This window comes from Diplotaxodon limnothrissa, linkage group LG14 (assembly GCF_057381915.1).
Source record: "Diplotaxodon limnothrissa isolate DT_005_m linkage group LG14, D_limnothrissa_male_GT1.1, whole genome shotgun sequence".
NCBI classification, from domain to species: domain Eukaryota; kingdom Metazoa; phylum Chordata; class Actinopteri; order Cichliformes; family Cichlidae; genus Diplotaxodon; species Diplotaxodon limnothrissa.
This window is the reverse complement of record NC_140609.1, coordinates 5,319,034-5,346,197: the sequence shown is the minus strand read 5'-3', so window position 1 is coordinate 5,346,197 and position 27,164 is coordinate 5,319,034. Positions and strand designations below refer to the sequence as shown.

At 42.6% G+C, this 27,164-nt stretch overlaps 1 protein-coding gene across 1 annotated transcript; it reads right to left on the bottom strand.

Moving 5' to 3' along the window:
* Nucleotides 1-759: 759 nt before the first annotated feature.
* On the bottom strand, nucleotides 760-24,525 carry efhd1 (EF-hand domain family, member D1). The gene is made up of 4 exons (XM_085371234.1): nucleotides 24,242-24,525; nucleotides 15,716-15,863; nucleotides 1,421-1,555; nucleotides 760-987 (listed from the first exon to the last, which is right to left on the bottom strand). Exons 1-4 carry the CDS (start codon nucleotides 24,523-24,525, stop codon nucleotides 853-855), a joined length of 702 nt encoding a protein of 233 aa, XP_085227360.1. The 3' UTR covers nucleotides 760-852.
* Nucleotides 24,526-27,164: the final 2,639 nt, after the last annotated feature.

The following is a 27,164-nucleotide window of genomic DNA, read 5'->3' as shown; positions in this document are numbered from 1 at the left end:
GAACCTGTAAAATCAAATTAGATGGGCACATTTCTCCTGGGACCTTGTAACTTGCATGTACTTGAGATGCTGCTCACAAACATACTGTTTGGTCACAGTAAAGGTGCTTGCTACTGCTTTTACACCATATTACTGTGCACAAATCATCACAAAGGAATTATTCAAACAATGGCTCATTGGTCTTTTATACAGATGGTTCCTTACGAAAGAGGATAACTAAAGAGACGCCACTTAGAAAACTGTCTCCTGCCACTATTAGGATTATCATCAGACCTCCACTTGAGAACATCTTTTTTTTTTCCTAGGGTCATTAGAAACGAAGTCTTAGCAAAGGCAAAGTTGAGAAATAGTACTGTAACATGCAAGCATGATTAAATGGAAGCCGTCTTCTGTGTGCTTTTAGCAATACGGCTAAACTTCAGTGTACAGTTGTTGTCCTTAGCCTAGGTCTACAACACATCTTTATTTACTCTGTAGGTAAACAGAAACATATTTATGGTTGTTTAGTTGTGGGATTGCAAACTACTGTTCATCAACAAGGTTATAGCACAAAACTCAAAACAAACAAACAGAAAAAAAAACCCAAAGACGGATTTCAAATGGTCTAGAGGTCGAACATACAATATACAAGGTATCAGTTTTGTGCAAGGCTAACCATATCCTGGACTTCACCCTGTGCCTAGTTATGACATGTTTTTTTATTTTAGTCAAGATTTAATTTTAATTTAATTAATCAGTTTTTTATTTAAGTGCCACAATTTGAAACGGGTTTGAGTCTAAGTAAGGAGTGTGTTTCTAAAACTTCAGTAACACTGAACTTTGCAATCTGCATCATCTGCTTTCTGTGGTGGGTTATGAGCAGAAGGTGGACTGCAGCTGCTTGAAGGCAGCATGTCGTTGTTTTTTCTCCTCTTCTTGTCTCTTGCGTTCTTCTTTTTCCTCTCGAATTTCAGCCTCAAACTTGCTACCGGCAGACAGAGCCTGCATCTGGTACAACACAAAAACAAATTTCTTAAACCCAAGTAGCCATGCACAGCTGACTGCAGCTTTTCACAAATTTAAGCTTTGGGTACAGTACTTAATGTACTTGATGTACTTGTTTTTTCACCAGTAGTTACATAGCTGTATCCCCAGTTATCAAACATATACTCGGGCACAGAGATAAGTCATATGCCATTTGACTCATTAACATTCTGTGCAAAAAAAAAGAAAAAGTACACATATTGGGGTATAGTATATTAAAGCCCCCCCCCGAACACTGAAACAGGCTTCAGATAGACATTCACAGGTTAGTTCCAGTAAAGTTAATATTTTCATGTTTTTACTCTGAACACAGGTCATGACAGGCATTGAAGGAGCTAAGGACAAAGTCAAAATCTAGGCGTACGGCTAAAGTACACGGTGTAATGTTATTACATACCTTGGCTTCAAAAAAGTCTTTGGCCCCCATAACACCCTGAGTGGAGACATCGATCTCAGAAAGTCTTGCTAATGCCATTAGACCACTTTCTTCTTGCAGTTCTCCAGCTGCTGCTCTCCGGAAAATCAACAGGAACTGCAGAGAGGTAGACAGTTTAAAGTACACACACACACACACACACACACACACACACACACACACACTTTTTTTTTTTTATTATTTGTTTATTTTTTACCCACCACCTGCCTCTCACCAAGCAGGATCTCGGGAGCACGTGAGTTGTTGCCAGAAGAATTCTTGATACAATGTTTCTTCACCAAAACTTTTATCTTACACTGAAGTCAGGTTTTCAACCTTCACCTGAAGACTTCCCAGAAAAGGAGTTTCACAAAAAAACCCAGTGTGTTCAGGCTCTTACAAATCTGTTCTGGTCCCACTGGAACCAGGAATTCCTCCCTTTCCTAAAACAGAGGCAACAATGGGCAGTGACTCACAGGAATTTTCAGGCTGAGTTTAGTTCTGAGATTTGTTTGGTCATTTGAGAATTTTTTTCTTTGTATGAAGAACTTGATCATTATGAAATGGATAAACATGGAATGTTTATTTTTGTTTTAGTTAAAAGTAACTTTATTTGTCTTAGTATCATGTGATGGCATTGCTTCCTGCTCAAAGGTCCTCTTTTGAGAAAAGCATTACAGCCATGTTGGCCATGTGCTGAAGTCTCTTTTCATCTGTGTCAAAGCATCATGGAATCAATGCTGTAAGTTAATTCACTTCACAATGGATATGTTAGGTTAATTCATGAGAGAGAGTTAAGAGTGCAGATGCTGATTGCTTTTGTATTCAGCTTAGTATCCAAGTTTAGCCTAATTTTGTATACATTTTTTTCTTTTTTTTTTTACAGTTTTCACCAGGATGTCCATTGAGATTTACAGCAACACTACAAAAAGTATGTCTTAAAGACAAAATACTGGATGACCTCCAATTTAAATTAATTGTTATGGTACTTTGCCCTAAAAATTTTATAACACATGTTATAAAACATCATATTCTTGCTCTGGATGGCATTACCTTGAGTAATACTGTAAGAAATCTTGGAGTCGTATTTGACCAGGATGTGTTTTACAATGTGCATATTAAACAAATACGTGTGACTGCTTTGGGCAGCATCTCTTAAATTAGAAACATCCTATTCTCAGATGTTGAAAAAGTTCATGCATTTATTACTTTTAGGCTAGACTTTTGTAATTATTACAGCTATTCTAAAAGCTCCCTGAAAAGCCAGTTTATCCAAAGCAGTGTGAGTACTGACAGGAGCTAGAAAGGGAAACAACCATATTTGTCTCACCAGAATTGAATTTAAAATCCTTCTACTCTAATACAAAGTATTTTAAGCTTAAAACTTGACTTTTTCTTTTCTACTTTTTTCACCACATTGGTTGCGCTTAACTTGCTACTGGTAATATGATCACACTACTTCTATTTACACTCGTATTTAAGGCACAGATGGTCAATGCAGTATTCCCCCAAACAATAAGTAGAGCCATTCAAACAACACCGCCACATTAGCGATAATATACAGTGGGGCAAAAAAGTATTTAGTCAGCCACCGATTGTGCAAGTTCCCCCACTTAAAATGATGACAGAGGTCAGTAATTTGCACCAGAGGTACACTTCAACTGTGAGAGACAGAATGTGAAAAAAAAATCCATGAATTCACATGGTAGGATTTGTAAAGGATTTATTCGTAAATTAGGGTGGAAAATAAGTATTTGGTCACCTCAAACAAGGAAAATCTCTGGCTCTCACAGACCTGTAACGTCTTCTGTAAGAAGCTTTTCTGTCCCCCACTCGTTACCTGTATGAATGGCACCTGTTTGAACTCATCATCTGTATAAAAGACACCTGTCCACAGCCTCAAACAGTCAGACCCCAAACGCCGCCATGGCCAAGACCAAAGAGCTTTCGAAGGACACCAGGAAAAGTATTGTAGACCTGCACCAGACTGGGAAGAGTGAATCTACAATAGGCAAGCAGCTTGGTGTGAAAAAATCAACTGTGGGAGCAATCATCAGAAAATGGAAGACATACAAGACCACTGATAATCTCCCTCGATCTGGGGCTCCATGCAAGATCTCATCCCATGGGGTCAAAATGATCATGAGAACGGTGAGCAAAGATCCCAGAACCACACGGGGGGACCTGGTGAATGACCTGCAGAGAGCTGGGACCAAAGTAACAAAGGTCACCATCAGTAACACACTACAACGGCAGGGAATCAAATCCCGCAGTGCCAGACGTGTTCCGCTGCTGAAGCCAGTGCATGTCCAGGCCCGTCTGAAGTTTGCCAGAGAGCACATGGATGATACAGCAGAGGATTGGGAGAATGTCATGTGGTCAGATGAAACCAAAGTAGAACTTTTTGGTATAAACTCAACTCGTCGTGTTTGGAGGAAGAAGAATACTGAGTTGCATCCCAAGAACACCATACCTACTGTGAAGCATGGGGGTGGAAACATCATGCTATGGGGCTGTTTTTCTGCCAAGGGGACAGGACGACTGATCCGTGTTAAGGACAGAATGAATGGGGCCATGTATCGTGAGATTTTGAGCCAAAACCTCCTTCCATCAGTGAGAACTTTGAAGATGAAACGAGGCTGGGTCTTCCAACATGACAATGATCCAAAACACACCGCCCGGGCAACAAAGGAGTGGCTCCGTAAGAAGCATTTGAAAGTCCTGGAGTGGCCTAGCCAGTCTCCAGACCTCAACCCCATAGAAAATCTGTGGCGGGAGTTGAAAGTCCGTGTTGCTCGGCGACAGCCCCAAAACATCACTGCTCTCGAGAAGATCTGCATGGAGGAATGGGCCAAAATACCAGCTACTGTGTGTGCAAACCTGGTAAAGACCTATAGTAAACGTTTGACCTCTGTTATTGCCAACAAAGGTTATGTTACAAAGTATTGAGTTGTATTTTTGTTATTGACCAAATACTTATTTTCCACCCTGATTTACGAATAAATTCTTTACAAATCCTACCATGTGAATTCATGGATTTTTTTTTTCACATTCTGTCTCTCACAGTTGAAGTGTACCTCTGGTGCAAATTACTGACCTCTGTCATCATTTTAGGTGGGGGAACTTGCACAATCGGTGGCTGACTAAATACTTTTTTGCCCCACTGTAGCAGTAGTCAAAACTAGAAGCCTAAGTGTTTTTCCACCAAGTGTCGCCTTTACAAATTGCTGCAACTGCATCTCCCTCTGAATAATCTATGAATCTCTGAGCCTTTCTATTGATATTTGTAATATTGATATTACAAAAATCGAGGTGTAAACTGCAACTAACAACAGTGGGCATGACAGCAATTTGATGTCAATGTAAAATCAACTTTGTCATCCAGTGTCATTCACAAGGCACCTGGCAGATATAAAACTCACCCTTACCCCTGATTCTCCTACCCCTCGACCAGCTGTAACAGCTGGATGCTGCTGCCTTAGCCTGGTTCTAACAGACGTATCCCCTTGTTGACATGGGGGGGGGGGGGGTCTTGACCTTATAATGTAAAGTTCCTTTAGGCGACTGTTGTTGTTGTGCTGTGGTGCTGTGTAAATAGAATGTCACATGGATTCTTATATTTAAGAATATTTTTTTTTCCTCGCCTAATTTATTTTGGGATTTTATTGCCTATAACCACTTATATGCTTCATTAGACATTGAACTCCACAACACCAGTAATCAACATTATCTGTGCAAAGACTGGTGCTTCTAAAGTGAAACACAGAAATGTTACAGTGGGTTTAATAAACTCATAATCAGGTGTTTTGCCATTTGGCATATTTTGGCGCATTTTGGCACCATCTGTAAATGTAAATGGTAAATGGCCTGTGTTTGTATAGCGCTTTACTTAGTCCCTATGGACCTCAAAGCGCTTCACACTACATTCAGTCATCCACCCATTCACAAACAAACAGAGGTGAGGCTGCCGGACACTGGCGCCACCGGGCCCTCTGACCACCACCAGTAGGCAACGGGTGAAGTGTCTTGCCCAAGGACACAACAACCAAGACTGTCGGAGCCGGGGCTCGAACAGGCAACCTTCCGATTACAAGACGAACTGCCAACTCGTGAGCCACGATCGTAAGTTGAACTTTATTTTTTTTATTTTTTTTAACACTTTCTCTTTATTGATTTTCATCTTATTTTACATACAGAACTAAAGAGGGCAAGGGAAACCAACACATTCACATATGTTCACATATTCCAAAATACACAACGCCTTGTTTTACTTACACATATTACATATTACACAGGTGCATGTTTCATTCAAACAAATTTGCAGCTGTCCCTCTGCATCACAGAGGTATCAGTTTCTAGTCTCTTGACGTATAACGATCCCATCTTTCCCAAAGTCTCTCTCCTTTCTCCTTCTGTAGCCGCAGTGAGAGGGTAATCAGTTCCATATGATGAATTGTGTTAATAATGTCTATGACCAGCTTCCGTGTGGGGGGGCTTGTCTGTAACCAACACTTAGTAATTGCCTTTTTGCATGCAACCATAATTATTTTCAGTAAGTATGAGTCTCTGTTATTTATATCCTCAGGGATATTCCCAAGGTACATGGTACTAAAGGAGAAGTCCAGTGGTACTTCCAGCACATCCATCACCATTTGTTTAATCTCCTCACAAAAGGTCTTCAGTTTAGGACATGACCAGAAGACATGGAAGCAACCTGCAGCGACCTCCCCGCACTCCCTCCAGCATGAATCTAATTAAATTCTTCCATCCAAAAATCTCGTCATGTTAAAGAATTTGTGGTAGATAACACATTCTTCCACATCCGCAACCAACCTTCCTCTGAGATAGTTATACCTGCTTCTTTTTCCCATCGATGACTGACATATCTTGTTGAGGTCTTTTTCATAGCAGTAAAACTTCTGTACATTTTGCCTATAGTACCCCTTATAATGTTCTCACCATAAGCATCCATAAATATTTGGATCACCCCACTAGCATCTGCGTCAAGCATTCTAATTTCCTTCTGGAAGAAGCTCTGAACCTGTAGGTAACGATAAAAATCTTCCCTGCCGATCTCGTAAATCTGACACGTCCTCAAAATTTATCAGCTCCCCATGCTTCACTATCTTACAGATCGCAGTGATTCCATGCCTGGACCACTCCCTGAATTTATGGTCTAACAATGCTGGAAGGAAGCGTGGGAGATACGCTGGCCATCCCAGCAACCCTATTTCCCTATTAAGACCAAAAAATTTAATTTTAAATTTAAAATTTGCATCTGATATGCCTGTGGTAAACTCTCAAGAGACCCCAGAACAGACTGTATTGGGAAATCCATCAAAGAAAGCTCAATGTCCTTCCATTTTGCCTCAAACTTAGAGTTACACCAGCACACTAGAGGTCTGATCTGGGCTGCCAGATAGTAATCCTTAAAGCACGGTAGAGCCATGCCCCCCCGCTCACCAGGCAGCTGCATTGTTGCATATTTCACTCTTGGCCTTTTATTTCCCCATATGAATCTTGAGCAATGCATATCCCACTCCCTAAATTGTTTTGCTGGAACCTCCACTGGAAGCGCTGCAAACAAATATAGCAGCTTTGGGAGGATATTTATCTTTATTAACTCTGCTGCCCAGATGGAGGTGGAGCAGACCCCACCTCTCCAGATCTTCATATATCTTCTTGTCCACCCGATTATAATTAACTTCATATAACAATGCAAGGTCTTTTGTCAGCAGGATCCCCAAATACTCCATTTGAGATTGATGCCATCCGAATCTATATCTTGCTACCAATTGTCTTGAGGGGTTAAAAAAAAGAATGTCAAGATTTGAGTTTTTTGAATGTTTAGTCTATAACCAGACAGTCTGCCATATTCTTCCAGTATTTCCATAAGCAGAGGAATTCCCTCTTCCGGGTTTCCTAGCGCTACCAGCACGTCGTCTGCATACAAGCAAATTTTATTTTCCACATTCCCCGTTGTAACCCCCGCCAATCAAGTCTCTTCTCTGATGCATTGAGCCGTTGGCTCAATGAAAAGGTTAAAGAGCAGTGGGCTCAACGGGCAGCCCTGCCTACAGCCACGTTGTAGTGTTATCCGATTTGAGAGGCTTCCATTAACTTTGATCCTCGCTGTTGGAGACATATAAATCATTCTTATACATTGGATAAACCTGTCACATAGCCCAAATCTCTTCAACACATGAAACAGAAATTCCCACCCGACCGTATCGTATGCCTTTTCCACATGAAGCCCAATGAGAACTGTTCCAGTTTTCCCTTTAAGTATCTGGTCAATAATATGAATGGCCCTTCTGATATTATCGTGTGTTTGTCTGTTACCAATGAAGCCTGTTTGATCCTCCTCTATCAGTGTGGGCATCAATGTACTCAACCTCCTAGCCAAAATTGCGGCAAATAGTTTATAGTCTATATTTAACACGCTAATAGGTCTATAACCTCTGGGGTCAGTTTTATCCTTCCCTGCTTTTGGTATGACAGAGATATACGCCTCCCGCCACGATGGTGGGAGCGCCCCCCCCACTCAGAGTGTAATTAAAAGAGGCCTTTAGTAGCGGGATTAAGGGTTCCCTCATTTGCCTATACCACTCTGGTGGAAATCCATCACATCCTGGGGCTTTAAAAGCCTTGAGTTTTGAGATCCCAATGTCAATCTCTTCTGCTGATATTTTTGACGAGTTTTTCATTCTGCTGCTTACCTATAAATGGTAGATCTAGGCTGGATAAGAAATTCTGAATCTTATGCTCATCTGCTTTATCCGGTTGTGTGTATACCTCAGCGTAATATTCTTCAAATGCTCTCTGAATTTCTTCGAGTTTATTAGTTATCTTATTTGTTTTTAAATTTCGAACTTTATGAATAGTGTTCTCCTGTTGTTGCCTCCTGAGACTCCATGATAATAGCCTAGCAGCTTTGGGTCCTGCCTCATACCACCGTTGTCTATTATATTTTAATTTTTTTTCAATTTCCTCACTTAAAATTTTGTGTATCTCCTGTTTAACCGGCCTCATCTGCTCCAATACCTGGGGGCACCTTGTAACAGTGTGCAGTTGTTCCAATTTTTCCATATTTTCCTGCAAATCTGACAGCTTTTTTTGCTCCTCACCTTCTTTAGGACTGCACATTTTGCAATAATTTTACCCCTAAGCCTTAGCCGCATCCCATAAAATTGTAGGATTAACTGCTCCATTGTCATTGAGTTCTAAATATGTTTTTAACTCCTGTCCCATTTCTCTTTTAAATGAGTCATTATTTAACAGACCTGTGTTAAGCCTCCATAAGGTGTTTTTGGGGCTAGCTTTAAACCCAATCTTCATAGTTAGTCCCGAATGATCAGATAAATCTCTCTGTCCTATTATACAATCCTTCACTCTGTGGAGATCTTTACTAAAAGTAAAGAAGTAATCAATCCTCGAGTACATATCATGTCTCGCTGAATAAAATGTAAATTTGCGTTCATTTTTGTGTAAATATCTCCATATATCTATAAGCCCCAACTCAGATAACATTGTTTTTACTTGTTTCTTTAATTTAGTTCCCCTCCGGTCTCGGCTAGTTTTATCCCATTTTGGATGGAGAAGTAAATTGAAATCTCCTGCACATATACATGTACCAACACTTTCTGCGGCAATAAGACTGAATATCTCTTTAAAGAACCCTGTACTACTACTACCAGGGGGTGCATATATATTACACAGCGTGACGTCTTCCTGTTCCATTTTCCCTTTCACCAACACAAATCTTCCCTCTTTATCTTTATGTTCTCCAGTAAACTCAAAACCAACCTTGTTCGGTATCAGAATGGCCACTCCTCTTTTTTTGCCAGATCTATGTGAGGCATAATAAAAAAAATTTGAATCCCATTCTCTTCCACTTCTCATATTCTTCCTTTGATACTGTAGATGCATTTCTTGTAGAAACGCAATCTTAATGGGATTCTTTATACCATTCAAAGACAATACCTTATAATACCGCATATGTTCTATGTATTTCCAACTTATTTTCCTGCACCAACATAACAATACTCCCAGCCCTCAGAACACATAATAAACACACATGAACAAAGACAGAACTTGTCTTAACCAAATAAACCAGGTCTTCCATAAGAGAGGTTTTTTCTCTCCTCTCAGTCTGGGGGAAATGCCACAGTGTGGGGCCCCTCTCGTTTCCTATTTTAAAAGAAAAAGGGAAACCAAAAAACAAAAACAAAAAACATGTGAGTCACCTGCATCGGACCCTCACCACTCCATGATCAAAGGGGGATCGACGTGCCATATTCCATCATGGCCAGGGGAGGAGGCCATCCAGCCATATACCCCCCTGTAATGATCAGCAGCCCGGTGCACCTGTTGTTCCGTTGGTCTTATGTTCGTCTTAACAGCGAAACGGGGCCGGTGGGGCACAGGTGTTATTCCTCCGTACCGACGTTCTCCGTGCACTGGAAAACCTTCAGCTTTTCCCGTGCGCTCCTGCGTAGATCAGCTGTATTCCCGGCGCGTCGCGGCCCAACCACACTCGTCGGTAGCATACTACTGATCATCTCCGCTGTAATGCCTTTGGGCTTTCTTGTGGCCACCGTGTATCCGCGTCTTCTTAGATATTGTATAAGACCATTCCCGAGTCAAAATGAACCCGCATTTTAGCAAGCGGGGTCTGGAACCGGATGGCGTTTTCTTTAAGTACTTTTTTAACCGGGCCATACTCTTTTCTCTTCATTTGTATGTTTTTGGCATAGTCGTGATCAAAGAAAATCCGTTTCTCCTTTATATATACATGCTTCTTCCATGCAGCGCGTAGGATTTGTTCTTTAATATTGAACTTTAAGAAGCGCACCACCGTTGATCGAGGGGGCGCCCCCGGCGGCGGCTGCACTCCCAGCGCCCGGTGAGCTCTCTCTATCCCTAGGTTCTTCTCGCTGCCCAAGTCCACGCCTCCCCCAACTCCGATATCATCATGCTTTCCACATACCTTAGCATGGAGGTGCCTTCTATGTTCTCAGGGATGCCATATATCCGTATGTTATTACAGCGCAAGCGCCCCTCCAAATCCGTAGCCTTCTCTTGGAGCTGGTTATCCAGCAGCTGAACAATGGCATCCCTCACTCCAATGTCCCATTTCTCCTTCCCTACCATGTTTCTTTCCATTTCTTCCAGACGTTTCCCCACCTCCTCGATCCTGCTTGTGGCGGCGGTAACCTGTTGATTTATCTTGTGTGTTAACTCGCTCATTTGGGTTTTCATGTCCTCTTTCAAACTTGTTCTCACGAGCGATAGCTCCTTCTTCATCTCTGCCTTAAGGTCTTGCATGCCCTCCGCCACTACTTCACTCACCACCTGTCTGAAGGGGCCTAGCACTGATGTTGTGGCCTCCGCCGCCATCTTCTCGCCCTCTTGCTTGGAGCATGTTTCATTTGTCTTACTCTCAAGTCGCATTTCTAAGCTTCGGCCTGGGGCTTGTCCCTTCTTATTTTTATCTCCGCTCATTATTCTTGAGGGGAAAGTCGCTTTTAATGGATTATATTCTTGAATTGCGGATTATTTTAGCTATCGATGCAGGAGCTCCTGTTTATGCTGCTACTCTCGCCACCATGACACCGGAAGTCGTAAGTTGAACTTTCTGAGGTATTGAACAGCAAAAATAATTTAACTTTATTTACATGCCTAAAAATGATTGTTTTTTGATTTTTTTTGAAGAATTACCCACACAATCGACTATACAGCTAATCGTACTGGTGTCACTAGTCATTTCCAGACAAACCAGTCGTTTAATCTAGATATGGCGCCAGTGAGGCTGTCGCTTCCTGGGTAAGGTGTTCCGGCAGGGCATGTCCTACTGGTAGGAGAACCTGGGGTAGACCCAGAACATGCAGGTAAGATTACATCTACCAGATGGCCTGGAAACTGCTTAGTTTTATAGATAAGTGCAATTTTAGTAATGCACAGCACAATGTGCCACACCTTTCAGTTGTGCTTTATTTATTTAGATGCTCATTTGTCATATTTCAGTACCGTATTTTCACGACCATAAGACGCACTGTATTAAAAGGCACAGTCTCAGTTATGTGTGCCATTACTGTATTTAACACACACATAAGGCGCACTGGATTATAGGGCGCATACAAGTACCGTATGCGTATTTAAAAATAAAGCGGGAGCAAAACAAAGTTTGGTACTCACATTTTTATCATCAATTAAACCCATCGAAGTCCTCATCCTCTGTGTCTGAATTGAACAGCTGCGCTAAATCTCCATCAAACATGCCAGGTTCACTTTCTTCACTGTCAGAGTCACTTTCGGTGCCGTGCGGCTCCTCGGAAATGATGCCGGCTTTTGCGAAAGCTCGAACAACAGTGCCAGCAGACATGTTAGCCCAAGCATCTACAATCCATTGGCAAATTGTGGCGTAACTCGGCCGGCGCTGCCTTCCACTCTTGGTGAAACTGTGGTCTCCATCGGTCATCCATCGCTCCCAGGCCGCTCGCAGCCTTACTTTGAACGGGCGGTTCACACCGATGTCCAGCGGTTGGAGTTCCTTTGTCAGGCCTCCTGAATGACAGCAAGCTCACAGTTCATTTGTTTCACTAGTTTTTTCACATCGGCTGTGAGATGGGCACGCATAGAGTCACAGATTAAGAGCGATGGTGATGCGTGGAAAAAAAAAACACCTGGTCTCCTTACATACACCTCCCTCAGCCACTCTTTCATCATTTCCTCATCCATCCAGCCCTTTTCATTTGCCTTAATGATGATTCCTGCTGGAAACTTCTCTTTAGGCAAAGTCTTTCGCTTAAAAATCACCATAGGCGGCAGTTTCTGTCCATTAGCATGGCAGCCAAGCACAACAGTAAAAGAAGATTTTTCGTGCCCCGTTGTGCGTATCGCTACCGTGCTGGTCCCCTTCTTCTCCACAGTGTGACTCACCGGGATGTCAAAAGTGAGCGGGACCTCGTCCATGTTTGTGATGTGGCTGGGCTGGATGTGTTTGTCGCCGATGTGTTTACTGCAGTAGGAGCGGAAGATGGCCAGCTTTTCCTTATAATCCGCTGGAAGTTGCTGCGCTACCGTAGTCCTGGTCCGGATGGAAAAATGGCACCGTTTCATAAAAAGTGAAAGTGAAACTGCTTTTAGCCGAATGGTGACCGTCGAAACGCTTCTCCCGCTCGTTCTTTGCTCGATGATCCACCGCTCGAGTCTTTCCTCCAACTCGGGCCACCTCGCCTTATGTCCGCGGAAACTCAGCTGCGTTTTCTTGACCTGCCGGAGCTTGTTTTCTAGCTTCCTCCATTTGCGAACCATCGATTCGTTAATCTTAAATTCTCTCGCCGCTGCTCGATTTCCATGTTCCTCCGCGTAGCTGATGGCCTTCAGTTTAAACTGTGCTTCGTAAGCGTGTCTCTTTGCCATTTTCAGGGTTGCGCCCACACTTCACCCTTTAGCGTTCTCATGGTGTTCTCTACTACGTCCTCCTTACAACACACAGGGCGCACTGCGCTATAGGGCGCGCCGTACTTTTTGAAGAAAATCTAAGACTTTTAAGTGCGCCTTATGGTCGTGAAAATACGGTAATATGTGAACATCTTTTGTAATAACATGTTTTCATAAATTAAAAATCAGTTTAAGTGTTTTTCTTCATTGTTGTTGTTAAAATTTTAATCATTAGAGAAAAAAATTACCCATAATCATCTCACAGATGTATCTACAGCTACCTTTAGTACCATTGATATTTAGACTCTTTTTCTCCAATCGATCTTTCTGAGTTAACTTCAATAATTACTTCCACCAAACCATCAACGTGTCTTATAGACCCCATTCCTACAAAACTGCTCAAAGAAGTCCTGCCATTAATTAATGCTTCAATCTCTAATAATCAGCTATGTACCACAGGCCTTCAGGCCGGCAGTAGTTAAACCCTTACTTAAAAAGCCATCCCTAGACCCAACTGTCTTAGCTAATTATAGGCCCGTCTCTAGCCTTCCTTTCATATCAAAAATTCTTGAAAGAGTAGTTGTCAAACAGCTAACAGATCATCTGCAGAGGAATGGTTTATTTGAAGAGTTTCAGTCAGGTTTCAGAGCTCATCACAGCACAGAAACAGCTTTAGTGAAGGTTACAAATGATCTTCTTATGGCCTCTGACAGTGGACTCATCTCTGTGCTTGTCCTGCTAGACCTCAGTGCAGCGTTAAATACTGTTGACCATAATATTCTATTAGAGCGATTAGAACATGCTGTAGGTATTACAGGTACTGTGCTGCAGTGGTTTGTATCATATCTACATAATAGACCCCAATTTGTACATGTAAATGGAGAGTCCTCTTCACACACTGAGGTTAATTATGGTGTTCCACAGGGTTCAGTGCTAGGACCAATTCTGTTTACATTATACAAGCTTCCCTTAGGCAGTATCATCAGAAGACATAGTATACATTTTCACTGCTATGCTGATGACACCCAGCTCTATCTGTCCATGAAGTAAGATAACACACACCAATTAGTTAAATTGCAGGAATGTCTTAAAGACATAAAGACCTGGATGGCCGCTAACTTTTTGCTTCTTAATTCAAATAAAACTGAGATTATTGTACTCGGCCCTGAAAATCTTAGAAATATGGTCTCTAACCAGATTCTTACTCTGGATGGCATTACCTTGGCCTCCAGTAACGCTGTGAGGAACCTTGGAGTCATTTTTGACCAGGACATGTCCTTCAATGGACATATTAAACAAATATGTAGGACTGCTTTCTTCCATTTGCGCAACATCTCTATAAGTAGAAATATCCTATCTCAGAATGACGCTGACGAACTAGGTAATGCATTTAGTACTTCTAGGCTGGACTACTGTAATTCATTATTATCAGGATGTCCAAAAAACTCACTGAAAAGCCTTCAGCTAATCCAAAATGCTGCAGCAAGAGTGCTGACAGGGACTAGAAAGAGAGAGCATATTTCTCCTCTACTGGCTTCCCTTCATTGGCTTCCTATTAAATCCAGAATTGAATTCAAAATCCTGCTCCTCACATACAAGGTCTTAAATAATCAGGCCCCATCTTATCTTAATGACCTTGTAGTACCATATCACCCTATTAGAGCACTTCGCTCTCACACTGCAGGCTTACTTGTTGTTCCTAGAGTATTTAAAAGTAGAATGGGAGGCAGAGCCTTCAGTTTTCAGGCCCCTCTTCTGTGGAACCAGCTTCCAGTTTGGATTCGGGAGACAGACACTATCTCTACTTTTAAGATTAAGCTTAAATCTTTCCTTTTTGCTAAAGCAAAAAGGGCTGGACCAGGTGACCTTGAATCCTCCCTTAGTTATGCTGCAATAGGCGTAGGCTGCTGGGGGACTCCCCATGATGCATTGAGTTTTTCCTTTCCAGTCTCCTTTCTCACTCACTATGTGTTAATAGACCTCTGCATTGAATGAAACTTGTTATTAATCTCTGTTTCTCTTCCACAGCATGTCTTCTATCCTGTCTTCCTTCTCTCACCCCTACCGGTCGCAGCAGATGGTCCGCCCCTCCCTGAGCCTGGTTCTGCCGGAGGTTTCTTCCTGTTAAAAGGGAGTTTTTCCTTCCCACTGTGGCCAAAGTGCTTGCTCATAGGGGGTCATTTGATTGTTTGGTTTCCTCTGTATGTATTATTGTAGGGTCTACCTTACAATATGAAGCGCCTTGAGGAGACTGTTGTTGTGATTTGGCGCTATATAAATAAAATTGAATTGAGTATAAGGTGCAATGTTCATAATGCACGATACGAGGTATCACACACTTAAGAAGAATTTGATTAACGATTTTAAATGCCTTTGCTATTAGTTTTTGGCATTGTCCATTAAAATCTGAGTGTTTCTTAGTTTTAAACTACTTTTAAACTTTCCCCCCCCTTGTTTATTCTACTAAGAAATTAGTAGAAAAAAAAGAAATTCCTAGTTAAATGGTAAATGGCCTGTATTTATATAGCGCTTTACTAGTCCCTAAGGACCCCAAAGCGCTTTACATATCCAGTCATCCACCCATTCACACACTGGTGATGACAAGCTACATTGTAGCCACAGCCACCCTGGGGCGCACTGACAGAGGCGAGGCTGCCGGACACTGGCGCCACCGGGCCCTCTGACCACCACCAGTAGGCAACGGGTGAAGTGTCTTGCCCAAGGACACAACAACCAAGACTAGTTGCTACATCTCTTTGTGATGGGTCAGCTTTTCTATCTGAAATGTGGCTGTTTGGAGCAATTCCCAAAGTGTTTGCACTACTTCCTCACCTCCCTGAAGCTTAGTTTGCCATCAAAGTCTTCATCCACTTCTTTGATCATATTTTTCAGGCCCAGGTGAGTCTGTGGAGCTCCCAGCTTCTCCATCATCAGCTTTAGCTCCATCAGGTCGATGAAGCCATCTTTCCCAGTGTCATACCTACAAGCCATGAAACCCACACAATGTCAGATTCAGTCAGCTGGGAGTATGAAGGCACCACATTTAATTCACACAGTCATTATGTTTCCATATGTAAAAATGTTCAATGCAATCAGCTTAAAACATATCTGCACCTAACGTTTAACAATTTTTGAAAAGGAAAATTAAAAAGAAAATCCTCAAAGTCAGTCAACTAGTAACAGCACTGGTGAATAAAAGCAGCAGTATGTTAGGGATGCACCAACCACAGATTTTATAAAGCTGTGAATATATTGTTTGATCTCTTTAATCCAGTGTTTACTTTGTTATGTGACAGCAGTCTCATTCTCATTGTAAAGAATACAGCTTAAAAATTGTTTAAAAATAAACATTTAACAAGCTACTGTAATGGTACTTGAAAAACACCTGCCTATAATTTCTTCATCTATGCTCAATCCTCCAGGTAAGGAAATCCCAAAAAGTTGATTCCGTTGATTCTACGCTACATCCAGATGAACAAAATCAACTTTTTGGGGCCTACCTATAATATACTTACCTCTAAATAGCAATTTTCCAGCCTTATTGACCACAAGTCACATTTGTACCACAGCCAGTTTAGAGTCACAAGTGCATGTCTTCAGAGTTTGAGAGGTAGCCGGTGTACCTGAAGCAAACCCATGCAGGTACAGGAGCCTCAGCTTTAGTTCAAACCAGGATGGCATTTCTAACATCTGCATCACCATGCTGCCTAGCACCAAGAGCTTCTCCAGATGCTGCTCTGCTCATACAGTGCATCATCAGCAGTAGCTCTGTTTGGGATTGAGGCCATCTGATCCAAGACAATATCAACAGTTAATTATTCTAAAAATGCCGTATCCATTCTACCACTGGTGCTGCAAGCTAAAGTGCAAGCTTGAAGGATAAAAAGGAGCAATGTCCTTACACTTTCTCAAAAGCGTATCCTTACATTGGCATCTGTGTAAATCTGTAGAAAAATCTGCATCTGTAAAATGTATGAGACAAACTTAATATGAATTATATAAAATTTCAGGTTTCTAATGTTATCACTTTTCTTGAATGACAGTGTGTAAAATCTCCCTGTTACATCTGTTACATCAGTAGATTACAGTTAACTGAGTTCTGTTATCTTACCCTTCCTAATTCAAGTGTATGAACCAAGCTGCAGTGGCTGCTATGGGACAAATGTGTTTTAGTCATGAGAGACCAGTAATATTAAATTATTTGAATTAATATCAATGCTTAGCAATAAATCCAGATAAAACTAATATGTGCCAGTTAAATATTTTTGCATTATTTTAGGTTTTTTGAGTCACCTCAAAAACTCTGGCTGCTGTTCATCTGTAGTGAGTGTAGCCTGTTTACTTTAGCTATCAATATGCCAGGTATCCAGGGTTTTTGTTTTTTAACTCTGGAAGAGGCTGTAAAACTAAGAATCGATGAATCAGTGAAGATTACTTCTGTCTGATGAAAGTGATAGTGACGGTTGGTTGCTGAGGATATCTTGAATTTTTCTGTCTGTAAGTGCTGCTATTTTTGCTGCTGTTGGCCAGCATTAATGGAACTGAAGTGCATTGAACATTGATAGACTCACACAGTATGACAATGTAATTAAACTGTTTGTCAGAGAAAAAGTGTGACTTTTAGGACACTTTACCTTAACATCAGCTGCATAAGCTGCTAGCTTATACAAGCGGTTGTTGAAAATTGAAAATTAATCTTCATGTATTTTTGGGACACTGCAACCGTTTCTGCTTGTGAGCATTGGTTGCACAATTGCAAGCCTCTGGAGGATCCTACACCTTGAGGTTCATGGGACTCCAAAAGGCACTAGCAGCTTTAAATATCTGTTTGCTGCTTTGTAATGACATTTTAACAGCTGCTCTCTTAATCTGATGAATTTGTCTGGCAAAAACCTTCCTCATTATGCCTTTATCTATGCAAACTCATCTGTGCTCTGAATCAGCCACAAATTTCTTCACAGTAAGATGATCATGCTTACATTTTTGTGAAATATCTCATGTTTTCATACCTTCTCCAAGGCATTGCACTATTTGACACTTTTCTGGAACAGACAGGTTCTTTTTCTATTCCCATATTTTTTTAAACCTGTGGCATGCTTAATAACGTGAAACATCTTAACAGCTTAATAATGTGATTTTTTCCTTTAATTGGGCTCACATGACAAACTAATTATGGCAGGTGTCTGAGATTGATATCAGTGATTCAAGGAGCCCTGTGTGTATACACAATATGAGTTTAACTGAAAACAAAAAATGTAAAGTTTATATAAAGTTTATAACACTAAAATCCTATTTGCATAATAATTTGGTAAAATAAATGGTAAATGGCCTGTATTTGTATAGCGCTTTACTTAGCCCCTAAGGACCCCAAATTATTTGAGGGGTGGTGGCTTCGCTGGATCCACTGTCCAGCCGCCGTGTGATGACCCTCCTCCCGGATCCCCCCAACCAAGGAAATTACACCACTTTCAAGGCACTGCTACTGCAGTGCTACTTCCTCTCCGATGCAGAGGGCTGAGAAACTCCTCTCTCTCTCTGGCCTGGGTGATGGCACTTCTCTCGAGCTCATGGAGAGCATTCTGTCCTTGCTAGAAACGGATGACGGCGGATTCCTCTTCACTCATCTCTTCCTCTGACAGTTGCCAGCTCCAGTGCCAACTCCCCGCTGCTGGCCACGGATTACTGCTCACTCGCAGAAGAAGGGGATCACATTCTCCAGGCTAATAGGAGCTTTGGCATCCAGGCAATAGTCCCCAACTCACCGACGGCATCTCCGTGCCCCCACTGATTCTCCTGGGGGCCCCCGACTCATCGATGGTGGCTGGGATCGAGGCATGGCGGCACCACGGAAAAGGACTGTATTTTTACCAGCGTTTTGGTGCTGCAGCACAGCGCTGTCTGCCACCTTGCAGTTTTAATGCCCAGGGAAACAAAGGAATAAGGAAAGGCTGCCCGACTCACACTCGGGAGATGTTTTCTGGTCGACTCCGGCTCCCAGAAGAGCCTCGGGAATTCTCGTGTCGTCTTTGCATACCTTTTTGTATGTTATTTAATTTTAAATAAAACAAATTAAGATTTCCCGCATACCACTACAGGTAGCCCAAGTACAACGAGTGATACGCGTACCAAAGTTTGAGAACCACTGGCCTAGGCTATAAGAATATTGCCAACCCCCTGAAACTGAGCTGCAGCACAGTGGCCAAGAACTCGCCATGGTTAACCAAAGAAGTTGAGTGCACGTGCTCAATGTCATATCCAGAGGTAGTCTTTTGAAAATAGATGTATGAGTGCTGCCAGCATTGCTGCAGAGGTTGAAGGCATGGAGGGTCAGCCTGTCAGTGCTCAGACCATATGCTGCACACTGCATCAAAGCGCTGTCGTCCCAGAAGGTAGCCTCTTCTAAAGCTAATGCACTAAAGCCCGCGAACAGTTTGCTTGAGACAAGCAGACTAAGGACATGGATTACCTGTGTTCTGATGAGACCAAGACAAACGTATTTGGTTCAGATGGTGTCAAGGATGTGTGGCGGCAACCAGGTGAGGAGTACAAAGACAAGTGTGTCTTGCCTACAGTCAAGCATAGTGGTGGGATGTCATTGTTTGGGGCTGCATGAGTGCTGCCGGCACTTGGGACCTACAGTTAATTGAGGGAACCATGAATGCCAACATGTACTGTGACATACTGAAGCAGAGCATGATCCCCTCCCCTCAGAAACTGAGCCACAGGGCAGTATTCCAATATGATAACAACCCCAAACACACCTTCAAAAAGACCAGTTCCTTACTAAATAAACTTCGGGTAAAGGTACTTGACTGGCCAAGCATGTCTCCATACTTAAACCCTACTGAGCATCTGTGCGGTATCCTCAAATGGAAGGTAGAGGAGTGCAAGGTCTCTAACCATCCACTAGCTCCATCATGTCAACATGGAGGAGTGAAAGAGGATTCCAGTGGCAACCTGTGAAGCTCTAGTGAACTCCATGCCCAACAGAGTTAAGGCAGTGTTAGAAAATATTGGTGAACACACAAAATATTGATACTTTGATACAGTTTGGACATTTTCATTTAGGGGTGTACTCACTTTTGTTGCCAGTGGTTTAGACATTAATAGCTGTATGTTGAGTTATTTTAAGGTGATATCAAATTTACACTGTTATACAAGCTGTACACTGACTACTTTACATTGTATCAAAGTGTCATATATTCAATGTTGTCCCATGAAAAGATATAGTAAAATATTTACAAAAATGTGAGGGGTGTACTCACTTTTGTGAGATACTGTAGGTTCTTGCTCTCACCATAGCAATGATGCTGGCAGTTCAAAACTTGGAGTATCCCTTACACTTGTATGGAGGAAGAAAAATCACATGAATAACAGCCATACACCGCTCCACTGTGGCGTGCAGAAAACATCTCAGGTGGGATCTGCTTGTCATGCCAGTAATGTTGGAAACCACCAGGTTTATCAATGTTAAATTTTTTCCCCATTAGAGAAAACATATCTGGTCGGGTGTTTCGGGAGTGTGCTGACCAGCTTGCAGGCATCTTCATGGACATCCTAAATACATCACTGGACTCAGCTGTGGTACCTGCATGCCTTAAAACCATGAAAATCATCCCAGTGCCAAAGAAGTCCACTGTGTCCTGCCTCAATGACTACCGGCCGATGGCACTTACGCCTATCATCACAAAGTGCTTTGAGAGGCTGGTATTGAGGCACATGAAAATTCAGCTTCCACCGAATCTGTACCCGCTACAGTTTGCTTACTGCCCAAACCGCTCCATATATGATGCCATCTCGTCTGCTCTTCACCTTTCTCTCTCCCATCTCGACAAAAAGGACAGTTATGTCAGAATGCTGTTTATTGACTTCAGCTCAACATTCAACACAGTCATTCCCCAGAAGCAGTGTTGGGAAGGTTACTTTTAAAATGTATTCCACTACAGATTACAGAATACATGCCGCAAAATGTATTTTGTAACGTATTCTGTTACGTAATGTATTCTGAATACTTTGGATTACTTAATATATTATCAAGCTTTTTACAACTACATGAATGTACTATTGCTTTGTGATTTATTACTATTACTGAAGGATACTCGCCATACCAATACCAGCTAGATTAAATCTTAATATAAATGAGTAACAGTAGGGTGGACATTAGGTAAGGCTGCACTTTTTGCAGTGATCTCGTACAGAAAACTATTCCACACGTATATAAAACAGGTCCGCAGCTCCAAACCTTAGTAAAGACCTCTGGCTAATATGTCGGGTTCCATGTCGGCTCATAGCTGAAAAGTAGCTTTACTTTGTTGTCTGGCTCAACTTTGCTAGCGAGAGACAGAGAGCGGCATTGAAAGGCTGCTCCAATGGAACTTATTGTTTCAGAGGAAAACACAAACACAGTGTACAGTCGAGTCTTAATAGCTTACTTGCAACTGGGCTCATCAGGCACTCTTTTTGGCTGCAGTGGCTGTTATTATATTTACATGCTTCCCTCTCCTGTTTCTGGTCAGTGACAACTTGTACTCATTTCGACTCTCCTTTTTCTCCCTCCCTCGCGCTCACAGACACATAACAGGTATGGCAGTCCATTCTCTCTGCAGCAGGGACTACACTGCCCACGAGGCTACATTTTTTAGGGCTATGCCTGTAACACTCTGCCTATTGCCTTCATATTAAATAATTTTTCAAATTAATAAAAATATTTATTTATTTTATTTTAAAAATATTTCTTCACGTCATTTATGTGGGCCGCAGTAGAGGTGACGTGGGTCGCGAGATTGAGACACAGGCATTAGAGCCTCTTAATGCGTGTTTTGTTTGGGTTTCCATCGGCGGTGAATTACCAAAAATAGAGAGGGGACAGCCTAACATATGAAACAGGAAAGACCGCCGTGTAATCCATTTATTTCAACAAAGTAACTGTATTCTGAATACCACCCTTTTAAACTGTAACTGTACCAGAATACAGTTACTCATATTTTGTATTTTAAATACGTAACACCGGTACATGTATTCCGTTACTCCCCAACATTGCCCAGAAGCTGGTAAAGAAGTTGGACCTACTAGGAATAAACACCACTCTCTGCAATTGGATCTTGGACTTCCTAACTGACAGGCCACTGAAGAAGGCCAGTCTCCCTGATCTCACATCATTTTACCAGGAAACCATTGAGAAACCATCTGCTGCTACATCACTATCTGGTACGGGAACTGCACCCTCACTGAAAAGCAGTCTCTGCAGCGGATAGTGAGGACAGCAGAGAGGATCACTGGAGGCCCTCTCCCACCCAACTCTACGACAAACACATCATCCGACGTGCGAACAGCATAGAAAGGGACACTTTCCACCCCCTCACATGTTCTCCCTCTTTCCATCTGACAGACAGTTTCGCAGCATTTAAACCATAACGACCAGACACTGCAAGAGCATCTTCCCCCAAGCAGTCAGAGCCCTCAACTCACTACCACCAAAGGACTGATATACACATACACCTTTACAAAAACCTTAAAATACTCACCAAAAGACTCACAAATCCACTATAAACTGGACCTGGGAACAATATGCTTATTTGCACACTCAGTCACATAGTTACTGAACACACATCTAAATTATACTATATTTGCACATTTTGCATTGTCTATGCATTGTCTACAATATCCTGAAAATAACTTGAACCTGGTATTCAATACTTATTGCACAACCCACTTTGTCTTGTCTTTGTTTATTGTACAGTAAGTACTGTATAGTTATCACGGTCAGATTTTGCCCATTCCTTTCTTCTTTAAATGTGAAGTGGTGTCGGAATTTTAAAGTAAGAAATGCATTCCTGCCCGTGCACTGATAGCTCTGTTGTGCTGGCTCTGGGTCCATTGTGTAACTGATACCACCAACATTAACAGAACGCTTACATTAGTGCCTCTTATTGCGTGTTTTGTTTGGGTTTTCAGCAATGCATGGAATTACAAAAATTAGAGAGGGGATAAAGAGGCGATAACCTAACATATGAAACAGGAAAAGACCCCTGTGTATTCAGTTTATTTCAACATAGTAACTGTATTCCGTTACAGTAAATGTACAGTAAATGTAACAGAATACAGTTACTCATATTTTGTATTTTAAATACGTAACACCGGTACATGTATTCTATTACTCCCCAACACTGACCATACAAAATATGATTTCTTTGCCATTTTTCAAATGGTCTTAAACCTTTGATCGGGACTGTACATGTAGTTAGTGGGGTTATATTAATTGGTGGTTCTGCCTCTTTGTGTTAAGAATAAGACAGACTGACAACCTGTCTAGGACAATTCATGCCTCTTGCCCTATAGCAGTTGGCTCATGACCCTGAACTGGGAGAAAATATATGGATAAACCACTAAATGACTATAGTCACAACCACTAAATGCAAACTGCCTTGTCAGTCATGGGTCATTTGTAATGTAAGTGTGAGGCTTCATAGACAGATCCCCTCCTTTATTGTTTTCAAAACATAATGACACTGCAGAAATACCAACTTCTAAACTTTAGAACAACAGTTTACAAACTAATAGGTGACAATTATTGTCATTTGCCATCTATGGGGAACAAAGGAGAAAAGTAGCATGAGCAGAATGAATCGCATTTTTAATATAAAATAAACAAGACTCTACAGACAATACTGCACGAACCTTTAGTTTATTTAATATACTTTGATAATTTGTTATTGAAGAAGAATGAGACAGTTACACCAATTTTAGGTGCTGCCCTATATGATTATCAGGGCACAAATTAATAAAGTAACCCAAAGAAAGCGGGGGGAAACAACCGAATCCACCCCCAGGCTAGGGGTAGGCCAGGCTAGATTCATAAAAACAGGTAAAATACGTTTTTTAATAGGAGTTAAATTATACAGGATGATAACACACAGCGAGCCATCTGTGTCATTTTAAGATGTCAAAAAATCCGAAGGGTCCACACACTAAATGATCCCCTGTCATTTTGTCTAATTCGGGCTTTTAGCTCCATTGCGTTAATTTTTCTGGCATACTGTGTTTGTGCCTAAAGCGCATTGTTTATTTATGTCATCTTTGGAGATGTTCGGCGTCAGTGTGTCGTCTCCCGAGGGAGCGGCACTGACCTTAAGAAGTCCTCCATCTGAGCACGATACATCACTACAAAGACACCGGTTTAACGTGCAGAGTGTTTGCACAGAGGCGCTAAATCAGTCGACACGATGACAGCCAGCCTGCACCTGGCTAATCTCATGATCCAGCCGTGCACGCTCGTTCGCCCCCATTCTCTGCGACTGAGAACAACAGCCGTGACTGCCATGTTTAAAGAGACAAAACAAACAATTGGTGCAGTCTTACCGCTTGAACATTCCCTCCATATCCTTAATCTGCTTGCGGGAGAACTCTTTGAACTCGGTGTAAGGGTTGAAGACCCGGGTCGCTCGTGGTGCAGCGTTGCCCTCGTTGATGTCCAGCCTACGCGTCAGTTTGGCGGATAGCTCGGATGATGAATCTCCACAGGCAGCATCTGACCCCTGCGGTTTGGGTCGGACAGGGCTCTGTTCGGGCTCGGGCCTCGGTACGGCCTCCTGTGTAGCAGAAAGCCGCGATTGAAGCTTTCGTGCGAGCTCTTCAGATGCCATGACGAGGATGGAACCCTACTTTGTGAGGCTGTCAGAGAGGATGGAGCGCGAGTGCTACCACCGTTAAAGTGCGTGCACCCGTTAACGAGATACACAAAAGTGTTTCCGGTTGAACTTCAGAATAATTTTTTCTGCGTTTGTACATGTTTGCAAAATGAGCCGATTACGCGCTCCCTAAATGAATGCTAGCAAATGTCTAGGCTGGCTGCTATGTCTTGCTTTAGCAAACACAAGGAGACAACTCAAAATTATGCTGGTTTAAACTGAAGTAATTCAGAAGACGCTAATATCCGGGAAAGCCGCTTTATTGTTTAAGTGCGTGGGCAACGTTAGGTGAACAGTTTCCCGTTATGTCTGATCTAGACTTCTGGGGGAGCCTTTGTACAGTCTTCTCTACGTCGCTGCCCACCAGAGGCGGTCCTAGCCTGTTTGGTGCCCTGGGCTAATGCGCCGTCTCGACGGGGGCACATTGCCAACTGTGACTTGTGAAAATAATCTGTTTATATTTGTTATTAAACTTAGTTATGTTTGGTTAATGTTTTATATGGAATCATACCTATGTGACAAATACATAATACTACATAATACTTTGAACTTGTGTTACTCTCACCTTGATTAACAACACTAAAGACAATGCATCATTAGAATACAAAGAGACTGCACCAATCACTGACAGAAACCTTTCCTCTAGTCATGCAATTTATTGTTCACAAATTTGCAAAGTTATGTGTTGATGTACTTTTTCTTAACTTCATCTGCACAATTGTTACACTAGTTCCAGTGGCTGTAATGCTATGATATATTTTATTAGTCCTTACTATCAGCTTGCTAAACATAGGGATACCTCACAGGTCCTGATGATTTGGTCTTGTTGAACAAGTTATGAATATTGTGGGGCATTTGTTTGCTTTTTAAAAAAAAAAATTATTTGTACAGTTCTGAGGTAAAATGAGTATTTAAATATAAGAATGTTTAGTTTAATAAAAAGGTGATTTAATGGTTTACTTGAAGGGGATTTCTGATTCCTATTGCTCTTTTTTCCAGAATATATATGTCGCGACTGGGGCAGCAGTCGTGCGGAGGTGAGGAGGAGGATCCAAATAGCAGACTGGTGCAAGACCAGGACCAGGACCAAAAACGGAGGCCCCAGAGTCCCAAACAAAACGTCCACAACATACACTCAGGTGGCCGGCCCGGGGGCCGATAGCACAGAAGGCCAGGATGAGACAGTCCAGAGGGCCAGCCGTGAAGAAGTCATGGTGGCGCCCAAACAGTTCAGGAGGCCAGCCACGCGGGAGGCGGTGGCGGCACGCAAACAGTTTAGGAGGCCGGCCACGCGGAAGGCGGTGGCGGCAACAGAAGTCCGGAGGCCGGCCACGCGGAAGGCACGGACCGGATGGCGGCATGCCAGCGGCAGTACCAGGCGAGGATGAGGAGGAGGATGAGGCTGAAGCTGCATCTGAGGCTGAAGCCGGACCAGGTGAAGCTGCAGACGAGGCCGAAGTTGACGCTGAAGCTGCAGGCGGGGATGACGCTGATGATGATACTGCTGCCGGCGAGGATGATGCTGATGATGATGCTGCTTCCGGCGAGGAAGATGCTGATGATGATGCTGCTGATGCTGCTGCTTCCGGCGAGGAAGATGCTGCAGGCGAGGATGATGTGGATGAGGGTGATTTTTCTTTCTTTTTCTTGCTTTTTCTCTCTTTTTTTTTTTTGCCTGTCCCGTTTGGCTCTTTTGCCATCAGAATTATTGTCTAAAGGCAAAGAAAGATGCCCAACGGATTTACTTTACCAAATGGACCATCCCAGCCTTGCCGTAATGGTCTATTTGATTCACCTTTTATTGTTTATTTTATTTTTTATTTTCATTTGCTAGATACGGGACAGACTTGAATGAGGAAAAGAAAAGGGAGAAAGAAAGAGGGAAAAAAAACAGCAGAGAAGAGGGACGGGGATAAAGGGCAAAAAACAAAAACCAACAAAATAAGCAGACAAAAATACATATATCAATCACCTGGATCACCTGTTGAGAAAGAAAAAAGAAAACAAGCATTTAACAAGGGATAAACAACATCATGCTGATCTATGGGAATATAACAGTAAATACTAAGTGTTAAACATTATTGTGCAGCACGTAAGATCGACAGCGCACAGTGTGCTTTAAGGTAGGAGCTAAAAAGGGTGTAGTTTGTGTGTGTGAGCACCCGTGTGTACACCTGTGAGGGATGAGGCTGATGCTGACGCTGTGGATGAGGCTGCAGGCGTGGATGAGGCTGACGCTGCAGGCTGGGGGGATTGAGGAGCCTGTCCAGCCACCACATGCGCTGCAGGCGGCGATGAGGCTGACGCTGCAGGCGTGGATGTGGATGAAGGCGCGGAGGCTGGACCAGACGAGGATGAAGGCACGGAGGCTGGACCAGGCGTGCGAGCCGCAGGTGGTGGCGCTGCAGGCAACAGCGTGGGAGCCGCAGGTGGTGGCGCTGCAGGCGACGGCGTGGGAGCCGCAGGTGGTGGCTGGACGGGCTCCTCGGCCCCCCCAGCAAAAGCAGCAGGCTGAGGCAGTTCCTCGGACCCCTCAGAGAAAACAGTCACAGAACCAGCAGGCACGTGGGCCTCTGGTACACACGAAACAAAAC